Consider the following 18770-nt stretch of genomic DNA (forward strand, 5'->3'; position numbering starts at 1 on the left):
CGCGTCTACTGCTTGCCAGAGACCTGGTCGCCCATGCGGTTGTACTCCTTCTGCATGTTCTCAACCTGCTTCTTGAGGTTCGCCATGTCGCGGTCCTTGGCAGCAAGCTCCTCCTTGAGAGCTCCAACCTCGCCAGCACCACCAACGTTCTTCAGCGAAGAGCCCTTCTTGGTGCTGGGGTCACCCTTGAGGGTCTTGACCTCCTCTTCGAGACGGAGAACATCGAGGATCATGACGTAGGTACGGTTGAGGATGAGCGACAGGAAGAGGGTGAAACCGCAAAGGTACATGTTGCGCTGCGAGTAGAACTTGCGGGCCTGGACCTCCATGCGCTCGATGCCTCCAGCAGCAACGCTTCTTGTGTCGTTAGTACAGCACTTCGTAGGTGGGATGCTACAACTTACGATCCGCGGCCCTGGTCGTCTGAGCCAGAGAGCTCAATCTGCACGCGGTATACGCGGTTGACACTGTCAATGAACAGGATCAGGATGAAGATGAACGTAATCTATGCATGTCAGACGGGTCCTCCACGTGGATACAGTGACTCCCATACCTTCATGCCATATTGCAGCTTTGCTATTATAGGGCTCTCCGAAATGAAGGTGAAGAGCTTGCGGCGCCATGTGAAGGGCAGAGGGACGATGAGGGCGCAGAAGATGAGCATCTCCGTCACCAGGAGGAGGAAAACCTAGAAGATGAAGAGTTAGCACAAAGGCCACATACGCGGTTGTAAGGTAAGGCGCGTAGGCGAGCACGCGAGCAGTGACGAGACGACACCATTGGCATCTCTCTCGACCGCTGCTTTCCTGCAAGGGGAGGGGCTGCTTACAAGACTGTAGTAGAGCGTCATGATGGCTACGTGGTATTATTGTCTGGTGTGTGTGTTTGTGTGGGAGCGGGGTTGAGCTGGATCAACAATGGATCTGGGAGGAGCTGGCTTGCGTGTGCGTGCAAAGGACCAGCAGGGAGATGGGAATCGTGCGGAGGACCGGAGAGGATTGCAGGAGGGTTGATGTGAAAGTGGGAACGGGAAACGCGATGTGATGTAGGGGAGCCGCAAGTGCCTGGCTGTGACGTATGATCGCAGCTTTCCCAACTTGCTCACTAGCGCATGGGCCACCGGTCTAGCCTCTTCTAGCCGCATTTGCCCTCACAATTTGAGCGAGTGCTTTTCTCTTTTGAGCAACAACGCCAACCACGCACGCCTATTCTCAGCCTGGCCGCCTTTCTTGCATAAGATGACGACAGGTGAAGGAACCAAGCTCGCGCCCGACCATCCGGCCCCAGACGGTGCTGGCTCCAATGGCATCAATGGCGGCAATGACACAGTCAATGTGCAGTCCGAACCACCTGCGAGTCCTAAGAAGAGGAACAGGACTAGTAGTCAAGACATCGAGGATGCAGATACTTCTGTCAAGCGAGTCAAGGGTGTCGCTCCCATCAAGGCAGAGTACATGCGCCACCCACTTCAAGTTACTCGCGTGCTAAGAACACCAGATTCCTGATACGGCTGGATAACAACAAGGCCGCCACCAAGGACAGAGTCATTGATGACGATGCAGCCGAGGGCGCCGATGCTGAGCACAAATCTGAAGGCCTGCCAAAGACTGATGCTCGCGATGGCCCCAGAAAGGGCAAGAACAACAAGAAAGACAAAAAGCAAAAGGGCCAAAACACCAGCCGCACTTTCGGCAGTTCGCGCGACAAGATACCGCTCTGTGGTACTCGCGCATCCTACAATGAATTCTCACCCAAGGAGTGTCCGTTTGGCGAGAAGTGCAAGTTCGAACACGATATCCGCAAGTATCTCAAGGATGGCCGACGAGAAGATCTTACTACCTTTGATGGCCAATGTCCAGTCTATGCCGTCAAGGGATTCTGCCACTTCGGCTGGAAGTGTCGATTCGTCGGTAGCCATTCCGAAGAGCGCACCCTAGAAGACGGCCGGAAAGAATTAGTCTTGAAAGAAGATGCCGACCGGAAATCCAAGTTCTCCAGCTACGACGAAGAAGCAGAGGCTGAAGTGGTCAACATTGTGCCAAAGGATATCAAGATTGGTTTATCGAGACGGAAGATTGGGACCCCGCGCTCTGACCAGTACCTGCAATGGATCGAGACCAATGCTCGCAACGAAAGAGAAATGTTCGATGCAGCTCAGATGGACATGGACGTTCTCAAGGAGGAGAAGGAGGCGCGCAGAGCGGAGTTTGTGGAGGCGCCCTTCAGGCCATCAGAGAAGCGTAGGCTTTACTACGGACCCGAGACACCAATGCTCGCACCCCTCACCACTCAAGGCAACATGCCGTACCGCCGGCTCTGCGTGGATTTTGGCTGCCAAGTGACTTGGAGTGAGATGGCTATGGGTATGCCATTGATCCAAGGTGACAAGGGCGAATGGCCGCTTCTCAAAGCCCACGAATCTGAGGTAACCCCTCCAAAGTTCTTGGGCAAGAACACTGTGGTCCAAGGCTACGACAACTCGACTGATCTCAAATTCGGCGCACAAATCGCGGCGAACAAGCCATGGCTGGCCACCAAGACGGTTGAAGTACTGACTGAATACTGCCCGAAGCTGCGCGCTATCGATCTCAACTGCGGATGCCCCATCAACCTCGTCTGTGAGAAGGGAAGTGGTTCCGCACTACTCGATAGCGAGGCAAAACTGGAGAGTATCCTCCGTGGAATGACCTATGTATCCAAGGAGGTCCCCATCACCGTCAAGATCCGCATGGGTACCAAGGACAACCACCCGACCGCACAAAAGCTCATCAAACGACTCGTACTTGGCGGCCACGAAGCCGTAGAGTCTGGAAAGGGCCTCTCGGGTATCGCAGCCATTACCCTCCACGGCAGGAGTAAGCAACAGCGATACTCTCGAAGCGCAGACTGGTCCTACATCGCCGAATGCTCCGCCCTCATCAACCGACTCCGTAAAGAACAGGCGGCCAAAACGGACACCGCCGCCGAAGCTGATCCCCGTGACCTCGCAAACGGCGGCCATGTCTACTTTGTCGGCAACGGCGACTGCTACTCGCACGAGGACTACTACAACCATCTGGAAAACGCCAAGGTTGACACCGTCATGGTCGGTCGTGGCGCACTCATCAAGCCCTGGCTCTTCGAAGAGATTGAAAAGGGCCAGTACCTTGACAAGTCCGCGTCAGAGCGCCTCTCCTACATTGAGAAGTTTACCAAGTACGGTCTGCAGACTTGGGGTTCTGATGAGATGGGCATTGGCACGACTCGTCGTTTCCTCCTTGAATGGCTAAGCTTTGCGCATCGCTATGTGCCGGTTGGTCTGTTGGAACACTTGCCCCCGAACATCCAGGATCGTCCCCCGAGGTTCAAGGGTAGGAATGACCTGGAGACGTTGATGGCTAGCGAGCACTACACGGACTGGATCAAGCTCAGGTATGTTCTACTTACGACGTGGGAAGGTATTTTGGCTAACGTGTTTGCAGTGAGATGTTCTTGGGTCCTGCTCACCCTAACTTCAAATTTGAGCCTAAACACAAGTCCAATGCTTATGAGATTGAGGCGGAGGGTTAGAGCATGGGTGAAATGAAGGAATCATATTGTTATGGGGAGCTTCCGCGTATATGCATTGGTTGAGGAGCAGAAAAGCGTGGCGACTTCGATGCATTTGCATGGATAACTTTCCAGTCTTCAGGTCTCGGTAGGTGCCTCTATAGGGCTTTGCATGGAAAAGTCGTATTTAAATACCATAAATTATTCATCCCGTGCGTTTGCTCATGGCATTTGCTTCCGTAATATATCTACACCAAAAATCCCACAAGGGTCTCTAGCATCTCCCTCTCAGCCGGCTCAACAGCCATCACGCCATCGAGCTGCGCTTGCAACGTCCTTTTAACATCTCCCAATCCTTCATCCCTCTCAGCCAGCGCCTTCTCGATAGCCACCTTGGCACCCCCGTCCTCAGCAACCAACCAGGCCAGCACGGCATCAATCCTCTCTAGACAGTACAGCCCCTCACTCAACCGGTCGGGAATATTTTCCAGCTCAAAAGCCTCGAGCTCATCTTTCCCACTTATCCGCAACGCCTTCTTCTTCTCTGCTAACTTGCTGTCGAAAGCAGATAACCGGGTGACGTAACCTCTGCGCAATTCAACTAGTTTGTGTATCTTGTCGTAGTCCTTTTCGAGAAACTTGGCCAGGAGACGGAAACGAGTGTCGGAGTTTCCCGGTAGGGAGCGCAGGAGAGAGGCGAAGATGCCGAGTATATGTTCAGTTTGCTGAGGGTCGTGCGACTTTTTCGTTTTGGAAAAGGTGCTAAAGAGAGGTTTCAAGCCGCGGCTGTCGACGAGTTTGGTGCAGACGGCTGTGGCGCTGTTTGTGGCTTCGGGGACTTCTGATGCAGCTTCTTTGCCTTTTGCGCTTGCGTTGCCGTTGGTTTGTGGTGGTGTTGTTTCTTCTGCGTAGCCGCAGGCGTGGTCTAGTACTTTCAGGGCGCGGCTCTTGCTGGTCTTGCCGTCTCGGACGAAGAGGAGACAGAGCTCTACACCTTCTGCTTCTAGAAATTTGGCTTTTCCGAGAGGCTCTTCTGTGACTGACGAGAGGCAGTTGAACAGGTTCTCCATGTATTCCTCCTCGTTGCTGTCCTTTTCTGGGTCGTCTCTTCGGTACGGCGCGAGGTTTGTGAGGAAGATTTCGACACCGTTTGCGTCGGCTACGTGGTTTCGGTTCGGTCGCGAGGATTGTGTGAGGATGGAGAGGATCTCGGAGGCGTATTGTTTGTTCTGTGTTGTGGGTTTCTCGGGCTTCTGTATCCTGTCCAGCAGCCATTTTAGCAGAGCTGTCTCCCTGCCTATTATGTCTGTGTATGTGGGTTGTGATAGGAGGTTCTCGATGACGCTGAGAGAGTTGTAGACGCCCGATGCGTCGGCCTCGTCGGTCTCATCGAAGCGGGAGAAGTTGGATACGAGCAGGCTGAGCAGGTCGGCCTCCATGAAGGCGGTGACGAGCGCATCCCATTGTTCCTGCTCCCCTCCAACGTCTTCATCTGTGAGCTCCGAGACCATCTCGATCGCTGCGATTGCGATGTCCGTGTTCTCATGCGCCAGTAGTTCCACCAACTTGGAGGCCGCTGTGCTTTTCGCAAACTCTTCGTATAGCTCCGGGTGCTCCGAAAGTATGCTGAGCGCCTTTATGCCTTCGTCCAGATCGCCTTCCGACTCCATGAACTTGGTGGGGTCGTCCTCGTACTTTGCGCGCAGCGATGCGTTCTTGTTGACCTTCTTCTCAAAATTGAGCGCCAGCTTGCGCACCCACGGCACGTCGTATTTCTCTTCGCCTATAGCCCCATCGCCGTCTTGCGCATCGATGTACTCCATGGCATCCCGCGCATTCTCGTCCAGGCCATCGCCAAAGAAGCGTCCTTCGTCGTCGTCGCCGGGCTCGTCCTCGAAGTCGGGCGGTAACGAGGGGCCAGCCTCGTCGTCGTCATCTTCGTCAGCTACCGAGGCTTGCGCTGGGGCTTTGACATCGTCATCTGCGTCCAGCTTTGCAGATTTGTAGGATTGGGTCGGGTCGGCTTCGTTTGGGTTCTCGAACTTGCGCTTTGCCGAACCGTTTGCGCTTTTGAAGAGGTCGTCGATGCTTGTCATGATGCGCGATGCGACGTAAGCAGAAGGAGAGGAAAGGCGAGTACAGCGAAGCGGAATTGGTCGACTTGTCGCGTCTTTACGAGTCGCTGAACACTGGGAATCCGGCTGGTCCCAGCTCGGCACTAGCGCGTTTTCTCCGCCGCAACGCTCACTTTGTGTCGGGCCCACTTCTCACACGCACCCTCTCCATCCGCAGTACATCATCTGCACGGATGAGTTTCCTCTGCTCACCCGGAAAGTGCGACAGACACCCACGAACCAATCTTACTTCATGTATCTGACCAAAAATATCTTTCCTTTCGCACGGTCTCCTGCTTTACTCAAGCGTTGCTATGGCACGTCATGAAGTGTCACTGATAGGGATGAAGTAGAATGCTGCTTCCTCCTCCCCGGTACCAACATCTGGGCTGCTAGATACTCTTGAAGGTTATAACGCATGTACTGTTGCAGGGTGCAAAGCCCATTTGCGCATATCACGATCTGCATTCCAGTTGCCATCCATAAGGAGGCCCGTTAACTCTTTACGAGGATAGCATAGTTCAAGCGCATAATCAAACAGTTCACTATAAAAGTCACTGTATAACTAAGCGTATTGGTGATGTCAGCCACGATGATGTTCAGATTGGTGAGTCTATCTACTGAGTTGGGCGGTTCATGCAGGTACTACAGCATAGTCATCATGGTGCTCCGGACACGGCCCAGCAACCCCAAGCCACGTTAAGACCCCGCGGAAAAGACGTCATGTCTAGTAACGCCTTCCATACCCCTCCTCACCATAACCACCGGAGCTATACTCCTGCCTTCGCTGGCCATATTCGTCTTCATCGTCACGGCGGCGGCCATAGCCTTGAGTCTCTTCACCGAAACCACCGGGAACACCAGAAGCGCCGTAAGATTGATCAGGACGCTCACCACCGTATTCCAGGCCCTCCGAACGACCGTATCCGCTGGATCTGTACAGGTTAGTACCGTAGCCCCGGCGAGAAGATTCGCGAACGTACTCTTGACGGCCGTAGCTCGACTCTTCCTGGCGACGGCCATATCCAGACTCCTCTTGACGACCGTATCCGCCAGTGCTATAAGAGTCAGCGCCATACTGCGGTTGCTGACGGCCGTAGCCTCCAGCGTCTCCGCCGTACTCCTGGCGTCCGTACCTGGATGGCTCTTCACGACCGTAGCCTGACTGCTCGCCGTAGCGCTGCTCTTGGCCGTAGCCTTGCGAGTATCCTCCGGACTGGCGCTGGGGCGAACGACTGCCGCTCTTCTTGCGACGGTGTTCATGCTCACGGGAGCGAGAGCGACGCCTGTGTTCACCAGATCCTGATCGACGCTTGTCAGCATCATCCGAATCCTCATCACCGCTGCCATGTTTCTTGTGCTTATGGCGCTTCTTCTCCTCCTTCTCACGCTTCTTGCGCTCCTTCTTCATCCGCTTCTCGTATGAATCTTCGCCGCCCGAATCGTTCGAATCGTCGTCATCAGAGTGTTTCTTGGACTTACCACGTCGTCTGCACAATTGTTAGCCTATCATCGTCATGAATTGAGGATTTCGCTTACTCTCTCTCCTCGGAGTAGTATTCTCCAGACCGATCGATCCCTTCGCGTGTCTCTTCAGAGCGCCATTGATCGCCATGCTGGACGCGACGCTCCTCGCGACGCTCATATCCACCGGTGTTGCTGTAGCTCGAAGTCTCGACGCGCTGTTCGTAGCTGTAGGATCCGCCACGGTCGTCCCGTTCCTGACGAGAGTACTCCTCGCGACGCCCGCCACTCGGGTATTGTGTCTGCTCGTACTCGGCGCGGCCATAGCGATCGTTGTCGCCATACGAAGATGCCTCGTGATGACCAGTCTCCGAGTAGGACTGAGTGTAAGAGCCGTCTTGACCGTAGCTCTCCTCCTTGTGGCTCTTCTTTTCCTTTCCACCGAAAGCGTCACCAAGCAGAGAGCCGCCGATGCCGCCAACAAGACCACCGACAAGGCCGCCTAGGGCGCCACCACCAACGGCTTCGCCTGCGAGCTTGCCAACATGGTCCGAGGCCTGCTGGATCTGTGGGTTGACACCACCTTGTCCGCCGGAAGAGCCAAAGTTGTTAGCCATACCCAGAGGTTTGCCGCAACCATGGCCCTTATCGTGCACGTTCTCCTTGTGGTTGCGGAGGTTCTGTACGCCGTCTCGACTGAGCTGATCACGGAACTCCTCCTGTGCGCGCCTGTCCTTGGAGCTCCACCACTTTCCAACTGTGTCAAACATGATTTGGTGGCACTCTTGAACTCCGCGATCACCCCGTCCTCCATGGTTTCTCTCTGCTGCAGCAACCGCAGGGTGATGGAACACGCCCTTGATGATGCGGTCAATGGTTTCCTCAGGGTCGGCCTCACCGTCCCAGCACTGGACGACTTGCGGAACAGCCCAGCTTAGCACGGCAGATGCTACGCGACCAGCAGGCTCGTTGAGCACGTTGGAGAAATGATCCTTGGAAAGCATGCTGTGGGTCGGGTCGGTACAGTCATCGTCATTGAAGACGATGTGCTGCTTCTCACGAGAGCTTGCAATGACTTCGCTGGATCCCGTCTCAAGCTCAGACTTGACTTGGCTAAGAATGGGCAGAACGTAGGGAGCAAGAAGACTGAAGACGAAGATAGTGACCTGGCTCTGGACCTCCTCGATCAGATCTGGCAGAATTGGGATCTTCTCAATGAATTCGGTGATGGACTGCATGATTTCGTCATGGAACTCCATGATGGGGTAGATCTGCTTGACTAGCTCTCCAATCTGCTCAGTAAATGCCTCAGGCTCCTTAGGCGTGATCTGGATGTTGCCCATCGCAGCAGCGTTGGAGTTGTCGGCAAGCTCTTCGGCTTTACCAGCTTCGTCTTTGCCGCCAAAGATGCCGTCTGGGAGCTTAGCAAGGAGCTCTTGGATCTTACTCTTGTTCTCGTTCCTGTCGGCATTGGCAATTGCGCCTTCAAGTTCCTGCAGCTCGGACTGTGTAGCCTTGTCGGTGATCTCTCCGCAGACCGAGTGCAAGAAGTCGACACCACCGAATGTGCCTGTGATGATGGGGTATACCTGCTTTCCAGCGGCGCGGACATCGAACAGGGCGTTCCTGCCGACGTGGGGGAAAATGTCCCGGTTGTCTTCGTCGAGTTCAATCAAGGCAAGCTCGACATAGTTGGAGTGAGCAGAGTAGTCCTCCAGACAGTGTGTCGCTGTACCGAGAAGTCTCAATGCTTCGTAGAAGTCGGGTCCCTTTCCTCGCGAGCGGCGTCCCAGGTCGATGCAACGCCGAAGCAGGTCGCGGACCATACCAGCCGATGTTGTGATACCCAAGTCTTCGGAAGCGATGTAGTTCTTCAGGCCGGTTCGCTCGTCGACGCTGAGCTCGCGTCTCTCGTCAACTGGGCCTCGCAGGCGGCGGTCGTAGTCGCGGGCGTCGAGGTTGTCGGCGTAGTCCTGAATAGTCAGTATCAGGATTTGGGAAATAAAGCGGTGTACCGACCTTGGGGTTGTCAATGTGCTCTTCAGGTCTGTAGCAACCAAGGCGATCGCGGGTGACCTCGAACTCCTTGGTTCCGTAGCCGAAGCTCATGAAGCCGAGCACCCAGAGGAGGATGCGGATAGCCTCTGCAGAGACCATCTTGACAGTGCCGACATCGACGGCCTGGGAGTAGTCGCGTAGCCAGTTGCCAAAGTAGACACGCTTGACATCCATCTTGCTGAACTTCTTGCCCGTCTGGCCGCTGATGAGCAGAGTGAGTAGGGTATCCTCGATATCTCCATGGCGCCAGTTCTGTCCCTCAATGGCGCTCAGGCTTGCAATGTTGCCCGCACCGAAAGCTGCCGTGGGGCGCGCCCACAACACCATTACGATGAGGCATGGCAGCCAGATGTCGCTGATTTGCGGCATCGTGCTCGTGATTTCGTATACTCTTGATGATATGCACGGAAGAGTCTAGGAAGAGATTGTAGGTCGAGGAGAGAGGGGTGCGTTGTGTACACCGGTGTCTATGTGAATGTTGCTAGTGGCATGTTTCAGTGGCTGGTCTTGCTTGAGCTTACCCCACCACAGCTGACGTAGAGGGGCCACAGCCCACCCACACGCCCAACAGATCGTCAGCGAGCGCTGTTCGACCAAACTACCTCTTACACCCGTCAAACACGCGTATCCCTCGTTTCGCGCAAACCTCGCCCTTGCCCTGACGTGCGCGATACCACAGTTACGCGTGTCATTGGATGTCCGCTTCCTACTGCAGGAAATTGCCGTGCATTCTCAGCTGGCATGTAGCCCCAGGCGGCTACCTTGTAACCGCACCGGGCCATGACAGAATCTGTGTCGCATCAGGTAGATCTCTACAGAACCGCCATCTCCACAACCCATAATGTATCCCCGTACCGATGTATGCATCGGCTTGTTTACTATCTGTTCGTTACCATAGTCGCATCATGCGGATGTCCCTTCAGATGTCCTCGCATTGCTGCATGCACAGTACTCTCATTCTGAACCAAGTGCGCTGAGACGGGCGCGGCAGAAAACGCCGTCGTTGAAGAGACTGCACATATCGTCGATGTGCACGCCGACCGTAGCATCTAGATCCATGGCGAGGTGTGGTGTGCTATCATCTGAATGGTGCTGCCTCAACTGGCCAGGTAGGAAAGCGCAAGCCGCGACGGGAACCCCGGTCAGAGGGCAGCTGTGTCGAGATGATCGACTTCATGCTGATTGGGGTTTCGCGATGGGCTGAAATCTGTTCGGTTATGTGGTGTTGTGAATGGCTAGGAATGACCATGTGGTGACGGTAGTGAGTTGTGGCTTGATGGCCTGGTGCGCGGTCCAAGTTGCGCCGTGTTACGCTTTCCACCGCCAGCCCGCCCGCGACTGCCGTATGAAGAGCACACAGCACCCATCACGCCCCCAGGTAACACCACACCTCCGCAACTCCTTCCATCTCATCGCCATCGCCTCTCACACGACCCTAACGCCGGGAAGGCATACGGAACCGATGCGACACCGCCATGCATGTCACTGGGAATATAGTCATCAAGCGGTGAGCATGTGTAAGTGGAAGAACTGTCATTTTTGTAACGAGATTAGAAATTAACCTGTAAAGTAGGTCATACAACTCTAGAACCAACGCCGACAAGGGAATGGTGCCCTCCATGATGCGATGACCCGCTCTATGTATCCCGATCCATGGTGCCAACTGGCTTCCAATTCCCAACGCCGCAACAGGTGAATCGAACAAAAGAAAATACATCCAGTCATGACCCAACTAGTAGTTGAAGACCGTCAATGACGGGTTCAGTACGATGGGCAACAGGCAGTGCATGATAACCGTTACGGCCCAACTAGGTATTGTTAGCGAGATGTCAATGATATGAGTAGGAGGGTACTTACGGCAGAACGGCAGTCAGACCGGTAATCTCCCAGCCGTGGGGAGCGAAGCATCCGAGGTAGATCATACCTCCGATCATGAGGATCATGATCATGTACATCCACTTGAAGCGCTTCCAGATCTTGGGCAGCTCGGCGAAGAAGTTGGAGTTGTCCTTTTCCTTGGCTGTGGCACCCCAGCTCATGTCGATACAGAACATGTGCGAGCAAATGGCGAGGAGGATGTGGAACGAGACACCACCGAAGAAGATCATGAAGAAGGGCATCCACTTGAGGTTCTCGAAGAAGGCACCCAGTAGACTGGCCTCACCGATACGGTAGCGCATGATGGCGAAGCAGACGTTGGACATTCCGTTGAATACGATGAGCAGGACGATGAAGATCTTCCACGATTCGACATAGTACTTGTCGAGATCACCGTTGAGCCATCCGACCAGGAAGTAGTTGAGGCAACCGAGGGGAACGGCCGATCCGAGAGCGTAGTAGGAGAAGATGTAACCGCAGATGGAGATCTTGGACGACAGCTGGATGTTGGAGAAGATGAAGGTGCGGAAGAGCTTGGTGAAGGGGGACTTCCACAACCAGGTGTGCACAGGGTTGAAGACCAGTTCGTTGCAACCGTACGCGTACTTCTCCCATCGGTCCAACTCGTCGAAGATGGAAAGAGACACACCCTCCTTGAAGCCACGGCCGTGGTAACTGGCCAAGCGGACAATGTTACCCTTGATCTGGAGACGAAGCGCGATATCGAAATCTTCGGAAACGTGGCTCTCGGACCAGAAGCAGACGTAGCCATCATCCTCCGGAGGGTTGCCAACGGACTGGACAGCTTGCCATCGCAAGAAAGCGTTGTGACCGACGAAGGGTGCGACTTCACCGCTACCGACTGAGAAGCGAATGGCGGTGTAGACAAGGTTAGTGAAATAGGTGATACCGTTCTCGAAGTAATCCCAAGAGACTTGCATGACACCAGTAGCGTGCTGAACAATGGCGACTTCGGGCGACAGGTACATTTCGGCGGCACCGTACATGAGGCAGTCTTCAGGAACGATGGTATCGGAGTCGACAATGAGAATGATTTCACCCATACGGATGTTACCGCCAGCCTTCGCGCGGGGGTCCGCGGTGAGAACCTGTTCGAGAGCCTCGTGATAGAGAGCGAGCTCCTCCTCCTCGGAGATCGAAGCATCACCATCAGCCTTGTCGAAACGGTTGTCGACCATGCTTTGAAGTACATCCTCGACCTTGTTGGAGGTGTTGAGAGCGAAGTTCATGTTCGAGGCCTTCTTGAACTTTCCGCGGCGAACGAAGCCTTCGTGGTTGTGCTTGGGGCGCGAGACCCATCCAATGTTGTTGTTCTCGTAGAATCGCAGGAACTTCTCGTTATCCTCTGCCGATCGGACGGCCATACCATCATCGTTGATGAAGATGCGTGCAGTTCCACCACGGGACTCGTAGTAGGAGATGGCAGCTTGCAAACTGGCGACGGTGGGCTTGACGACACCCTCAAGGGACTCGGTGTAGATGGGCATTTGGATGGTGATGGTCGACGGCGTGAATCCCATGGCGCGTGCCTGGGCAAGGTTGGGCTTGACGGCGGAGTGGAAGCGGCTGTTGGACTTGACACCAGTGACGGGTCCGAACACCTCGAAGATGTTACCCAGGACGACAACGACGAAGAAGAGACCAAGGGCGATCCACAGTGGCTCGGTTAGGACGAGAAGGATACGGGGGTAGAAGTGATCGGTCATAGTCTGGAGAATGATGGCCTTGTTTCCGAGACCGATGACGAGGACGATGATCAAAACCATGGCAAGACCGACGAAGATGGAACTTGTGAAGATGAGAGGACGTGCGAGCGACTCCTTAGGACCTTCGGCCTTCTCGAGGTCACCATCAACCTCCTCAGCATTGACCTCAACGTCGTCCTTCTTGCTGTCGATAGCGAAGTCGACGGTTGATCCTCCAAGGGTGGAGTTGGCACTGGACTGGATGGCGCTGTCGAAACCACTGAAGGGGTTCTTTGATGTACCCCAAACCAAGGCCAGGATCCTTGATTCGATCTCCATCGCCTGGGAGAGGATCGCACCGAGGTCATCGTGCCATACAAGGAGGAGCCTCTCCTGGCGGATAAGAGCTGCGTATTGGAACTTGCGGATGGTACTCGAGGTAGCGACCTCTGCCATTGACTCGAAGATCTGGATCTGGGAGCCGTTCTGGAACATCAACTCCGTCTCGAAGGGCTCGAGAACATCAAAGATGGCCTGTGTACCATCGGTGCTCATGGTGAGGGCGACACCAGGGTTGATCCTCTTTACTGCCGAGAGAAGGTCCTTGTTGGCCGCTACGGGTTCTGTGACATATTCTCCTTGACCCTTTCGGATCAAGACACCTTCGCAGGAGCCAGGTGTCAGGGCACTGGATGTCATCCATCGCATGGAGCATGCCTTAGCGTAAAGGTGCTTGATGATCTATGTGGTGTGAGACAGTGTTGTGCAAGCCTAAGGTTGTTTGTACTTACGGCACGGTATCTTGAGTCTTCGTCGATCTTCATGGTCAACGGCCGCGACAGGGCCGGACGACTCGTCGGTGTCTGGGGTACGGAGTAGCGGGAGGAGTCATTGACACTGCCACTGAACGATTGCCTGCTGGAGGGGATGAAGGGCCTGTCCCCATCGTGGGAAGGTGTGGCGGAAGACATGCCGAGGGGATGTCAAAAGAATTAAGAGGAGCGGTAGGGATAGTAAGCGATTGTAAGGAGCAGACGAGTCTGTTAAAGACAGGTGCTGTGGTCGGAGCCAAGAAACGAGGGAATGGGCAAGGAGCCCTGCGAAGATCAGTAAAGCGCGAATGTGTAGAGACTGGAAAGAGAACGGAAGCGGTCGAAGAGCAGAGGTTATCAACGCGGCACAGTTGGTAGTGTCTACACAGTTCTCTCCGACTACGCGAAACAGGGCCCCGCCACAATCCTTAGCGACCAGGTCAAAGATACACTCATGCTACACACTATCGAATGTTCGGCAGACCCCTTGTCTAGCACGTTCGAGTCTCAACAAGACCTGCTACGCGAATGTCCCGATTAAGGTCACTGCGTCTGTCACAAACGCTATCTCGCATTCACCACCATCCAGAATCGGCGGCAGCGCAGACCGCCAGCTGCACCTAGCAATCCTTCCATCTATCGATTATTTCGCCAGCGCACGCCCCGGTCGCTCTCCCGTCCGCTGGGCCATGGTGGTCCTCAATGTTGGGACAGTGGCTCCCTTACTAGCATCGACGAACATATGTTTCGCCGGTGCAACACCATCAAGCTATGGGTCATCATCGAGATCTGAAGCAAAAGGGGATGTGCAATTGTTTGTCGCATTCGGGTACCTTGCACGCCCACGCTTGTGCCTGAGCTAAGTGGAACGGTTTAGCCTAGCCGCTGCTATACTGGGCGTGCGCCACCACTTTTTGACGTTCCGCCGGAGGAGAATTTACTTTTCTCGACGTTCGGTCAGCTCCTCGGCGTCACGTAGCGGACCTGTCCAGCCAGCCTCCTACGTTGCGATTAAGAGTCAGGTCGGAAGTGGAGACAGCTGGCCGCCTAGCTCAGCGCCGAACCGGGCATCTGGAGCGCTGGACCGCTCAGTCTTGCCGGCACCCTACGCCGCAAATACAGTGACGTCCTGCAAGCCAAGATGAGGTCCTGGCCCACGCGTGCGCCATCCCGACAACCTCTGGGCGAGCGGTATACATCCTCAGAAGGGGTACAAGACCCTGCAAATTGCTTTTACAGGATGCCCACGTTCCGGGAGCGGATGAATCCCACGTCGCAAACAAGCCAATGATCAATGCGCAGCTTACTGCATGTTGCCCTTGATAAGCACCCTTGCTGACTCTCCCGTGGTTAAGATTAGGACTTTGTTCCGCCTCTATTGATCCTGTACCCCCGTCTACATATCGAACAACACACAAAGCAGCTCGCCACCATCAGCCACACGTCACAGATTTTCTGCCTCAACTCTTTAACTTTGCATGACGCGATGCCCAGCTGGGTTAATTTGAGTCAGCACAGTTGCTAGTCAACAGAGTTCGATAACAACAGCGAAGCTACTAGATGTGCGACACCCGTCGTGGTTAGTGCGTTTAGCCGGCTCGCCGATAAGTCAATCAACAGCTTCTGGTCAGCAAGCCGAGGTGCAGGATTTAGCCACCAACGTGCAGATACGGAGGGGAGAATACAACATCAGAAGCTTGCATACTGGCAAGCCGCGTCTAGGCTGACCCGCCAATGCATAGACGGCTGCATCAAGGGCTACGGAGGCGCATCTACAGGTCCACACTTTTCTGGGTACAAGCGTGGAAAACCCAAGTGTAGATCGCGCGGGTTTTGAAAAGCGATCGACCGGGCGCTAGACAAAACATGAACCATGGATTGATGTGCCGTGGCGCCCGAGATCCAAGTCAACTCTCCAACGTCAAGCCTCAAGCACAAGCCTAGCACCGGCCGGTCAAATCCTTCCGTATCCTTAGCGGTGTGTGGCTTTACCCCCTGGCACGTTGACTGCAAGGCTGTCACACTAGTTCTGCGCCTATCTCATCTTTCTTGACGTACCTGCGTCTAAACGAACGCTAGAAACAGCCACGCTACTGTGCACTATTTCCAAGACCGTAACAAGCGACTGGGATGAAACTGCCATGGGCACTGCCCGCCCCTTGCACTTGCAGAAGCCATCACGTCGAGAACGGCAGATACGCCTAGAGTGTGTTGAATGTTCTAAATCTAGGCTTTTGGAATCCGTGAACCTCGCTCTTCCCGACGCCGCTTAAGCCTACTATCGATTTATCGGTGCCGCATACTCAGCGCGGCGCTCGCTCGGCTTGTGGTATCGATACTTCAGCTCCCAACAACGTCCCCTGCGTTGTTTTGTGTACTCTTCTAATCTCCTTAGACGAGGTCGCGTACGGCAATTAACTACCTTGCCCATCGCTAATACTTTGGAATTTCTATTCCGCTTTTGATACCTTCATTCTACAGTACGACAATGCCTTCCTTCTTCAAGCGCAACAAGAAGGCCAGCCCTGAGGAGGACGCACCGCCTCAGGCCCACTCCCAAGATGTCCCAGACCTTCCTGCCGGCATGTCACAAAGGATGCGTCCCGAGTCCTCTAACCAGGGAGCATACATTCCCAGAAACCCTTCCAACCTGTCATTCGGTCCTATATATGGGAGCCAGATCAGCGCTTCCGAAATAAGGAAACAACCACGACCCTTCAGAAGCTACAGGCTAAGGGGAGAGTATGTACTACCCATTCCACCCGCTGTCAACTTGTATCTAATTTCCATGTTAGGCGTGAGCAGCCATGGGTCGACGACCCAAGGATGAAGAAGACCAAGGTCGGCAACTGGATCACCCTTGGCTTCATCATCATCGGCTTCTGTGTCAGTGGATACATCATGTACACTGGTGTGCAAGAGGCCCAAATACCTGAGCAATGTCTTATCATGGAAGACAACTTTGAGAAGATCGACCCCGCCAACTGGGGCTACGAGATCCAGACTGGCGGCTACGGAAACGGAGAGTTTGACTGGACTACCAACGACCCCAAGAACAGCTTCGTCGACGCAGAGGGTCTTCACATTGTCCCAACCCTCACCACCGAATCGACCAGTATTACCGAGGAGCAGATCGTCAATGGCTACACGCTGAACATCACCAAGGCTGACGGCGACGGCTCTTGCACATCCAGCGACTACAAGTCCTGCGGTATCCGCTCCAACTCGACCACTGGAACTATCATCCCTCCTGTTCGATCCGCACGCATGACCACCAAGGGCAAGAAGTCGATCAAGTACGGCCGCGTCGAAGTTGTGGCAAAGACAGCCAAGGGTGACTGGCTCTGGCCCGCCATCTGGATGATGCCCGAAGAGGACAAGTACGGTGAATGGCCTCGCAGTGGAGAAATCGACATTGCTGAGTTCCGCGGTAACTCATACAAGTACCCTGAGGGTCGCGACTTCGTTTCCTCTACGCTTCACTGGGGTCCTGACTACAAGCACGACGGCTACATCAACACCCACGGTACCGCCTTCTTCCGCCGCACAGACTTCGCTTCCAGCTGGCACACATTCGGTATGGAATGGACTGAGAACTACCTCATGTTGTACCTCGACAGCCGTCTCAAGCAGGTCATGTACTTCAAGTTCAATGAGAAGAACAAGTTGTGGAACAAGGGTGGCTTCAACGGTCTCACCACCAGCAACGGCACTCTCTTCGAGGACCCCTGGAAGCAAGGCGGTAAGAACGCGCCTTTCGACGAGAAGTTCTACCTCATTCTCAACGTCGCCGTCGGTGCGCAAAACGGATGGTTCTTTGACGGCGAGGGTAACAAGCCCTGGGTTGATGGCAGTGACTTTGCTGTCCGTGACTTCTGGAATGGTATGTTCACACCCACTTCGAAACACTATGATCACTATGCTAACTCTGCAATAGCTAAGGATGACTGGCTCCCGACCTGGGGCGAGGGCACCGAGCGCGGCATGACTGTCAAGTCTGTCAAGATGTGGCAGGCCGGCAAGTGCTAGACCACCGGCGTCTGACTGCCGAACGCTCCTTCCTTTTTCTATCTGATAACCCCACGGGTCCACTTCACACTATAAACCGGGTTCACGATCACGGACGTATCACATTTCTTTTTCACAACGTCAGTCAGGGCACAAGGGCACATTAGATGAACGTTTCCCATTTCTTTTCCTCCCTGGCATGGTAGAGGCGCCGAGGCGTCTTGGGCATCAAACGTCCGCATCGAACATTTTACAGATAAGGACAAAACAATACTGTAGTATCTAATAGATTTTTTTCTCACCAATCGCTTCTATGCAATCACACACCACTCCCATGCAGCTTACGTGCAGCGGAAGTTGACAGCCTAGCGACAGGCCTCCAGCGACACGACATAAACGAATTCACCGTCGTGCATAATCGCCGTATGTACGACGCATCTCGTATCCGCAATCATGGTCCCACAAGCCTCGCGAAGCATCCACTCCAGCCTCGCATCGAAGACCCTCGCAGCTTCGCGTCCATCACTTGCATGTCGCGTCAGCACTCGTGTCTCACCTTCCTTCCCTGACCCAGCGAACACGCAAACAATGCACCCCCGCGCGTCTCCATGTCCATCGCCCGTTCTCGCCTTTGCGCAGCTATGCATCGCACCCCTGAGAAAATCACGTACGGTGTCGATGCCAAAGCGCGATAAACTTTCTGTTGAACATTCGCACTAATCTCCACACGACTTAGCCAGCGACTCAGTCTCCTAATCCAAATGCAGTAGTCGCAACGCTAATGCCGGCGAATCAGAGGCCTTGGGCGCGAGCACGACTCCCACCTGTTTAAGTTGCTGCAGGGGCTCACCGGCGGAGGCGCTTCCGCTTATCTGTACACGGGAGCGCACGAACTGCGCCGCATCATCCCGATTTTGATTGTCTCGTCCCACTTGTCCCACAGTTAGCAGGCCAGTACCCAAGTAAGTCAGCAACTGGGAGGGTGTTTACTTTTTTGGGACCTTCTGGGGTTGGCGGTTTCAGTCACCGCAGGAGGTTTTGTTTGCTTTTCCGAACTTCCAAGTCCGCAGGCGTGGGATCAGGGGCGTGGCTAGGGTACCGAGATTCATCCATGGTTCATCACAGGTATGATGCAAGAGGGGTTGCCTACTTGGACTACATGCCGCAGAGGAGGGGCAGCGACTAGCCAACACCCTCTCATC

The 18770-nt window shown here is 54.5% G+C and overlaps 6 protein-coding genes across 6 annotated transcripts; 2 read left to right on the forward strand and 4 right to left on the reverse strand.

Moving 5' to 3' along the window:
- Positions 1 to 5: 5 nt before the first annotated feature.
- On the reverse strand, positions 6 to 850 carry J4E88_004205 (uncharacterized protein; the record flags this gene model as incomplete). Its single annotated transcript, XM_049397852.1, has 4 exons — positions 6 to 354; positions 405 to 505; positions 554 to 688; positions 830 to 850. The coding sequence occupies 4 exons, from the start codon at positions 848 to 850 to the stop codon at positions 6 to 8; spliced, it is 606 nt and encodes a 201-aa protein (XP_049256297.1).
- A 388-nt stretch (positions 851 to 1238) lies between these two features.
- DUS3 (tRNA-dihydrouridine synthase 3) lies at positions 1239 to 3549 on the forward strand (the record flags this gene model as incomplete). Its single annotated transcript, XM_049397853.1, has 3 exons — positions 1239 to 1450; positions 1498 to 3411; positions 3462 to 3549. 3 exons carry the CDS (start codon positions 1239 to 1241, stop codon positions 3547 to 3549), a joined length of 2214 nt encoding a protein of 737 aa, XP_049256298.1.
- A 227-nt stretch (positions 3550 to 3776) lies between these two features.
- Positions 3777 to 5624, reverse strand: J4E88_004207 (uncharacterized protein; the record flags this gene model as incomplete). The annotated part of the gene is made up of 1 exon (XM_049397854.1): positions 3777 to 5624. One exon carries the CDS (start codon positions 5622 to 5624, stop codon positions 3777 to 3779), a length of 1848 nt encoding a protein of 615 aa, XP_049256299.1.
- A 745-nt stretch (positions 5625 to 6369) lies between these two features.
- Positions 6370 to 9533, reverse strand: J4E88_004208 (uncharacterized protein; the record flags this gene model as incomplete). Its single annotated transcript, XM_049397855.1, has 4 exons — positions 6370 to 6577; positions 6626 to 7132; positions 7182 to 9079; positions 9126 to 9533. The coding sequence occupies 4 exons, from the start codon at positions 9531 to 9533 to the stop codon at positions 6370 to 6372; spliced, it is 3021 nt and encodes a 1006-aa protein (XP_049256300.1).
- A 1363-nt stretch (positions 9534 to 10896) lies between these two features.
- On the reverse strand, positions 10897 to 13719 carry J4E88_004209 (uncharacterized protein; the record flags this gene model as incomplete). The annotated part of the gene is made up of 3 exons (XM_049397856.1): positions 10897 to 10972; positions 11022 to 13489; positions 13540 to 13719. The coding sequence occupies 3 exons, from the start codon at positions 13717 to 13719 to the stop codon at positions 10897 to 10899; spliced, it is 2724 nt and encodes a 907-aa protein (XP_049256301.1).
- A 2329-nt stretch (positions 13720 to 16048) lies between these two features.
- On the forward strand, positions 16049 to 17589 carry J4E88_004210 (uncharacterized protein; the record flags this gene model as incomplete). Its single annotated transcript, XM_049397857.1, has 3 exons — positions 16049 to 16302; positions 16356 to 17443; positions 17498 to 17589. 3 exons carry the CDS (start codon positions 16049 to 16051, stop codon positions 17587 to 17589), a joined length of 1434 nt encoding a protein of 477 aa, XP_049256302.1.
- Between the last annotated feature and the right edge of the window lie 1181 nt (positions 17590 to 18770).

This window comes from Alternaria novae-zelandiae, assembly GCF_023758075.1.
Source record: "Alternaria novae-zelandiae strain BMP 2774 chromosome Unknown scaffold_7, whole genome shotgun sequence".
NCBI lineage: Eukaryota > Fungi > Ascomycota > Dothideomycetes > Pleosporales > Pleosporaceae > Alternaria > Alternaria novae-zelandiae.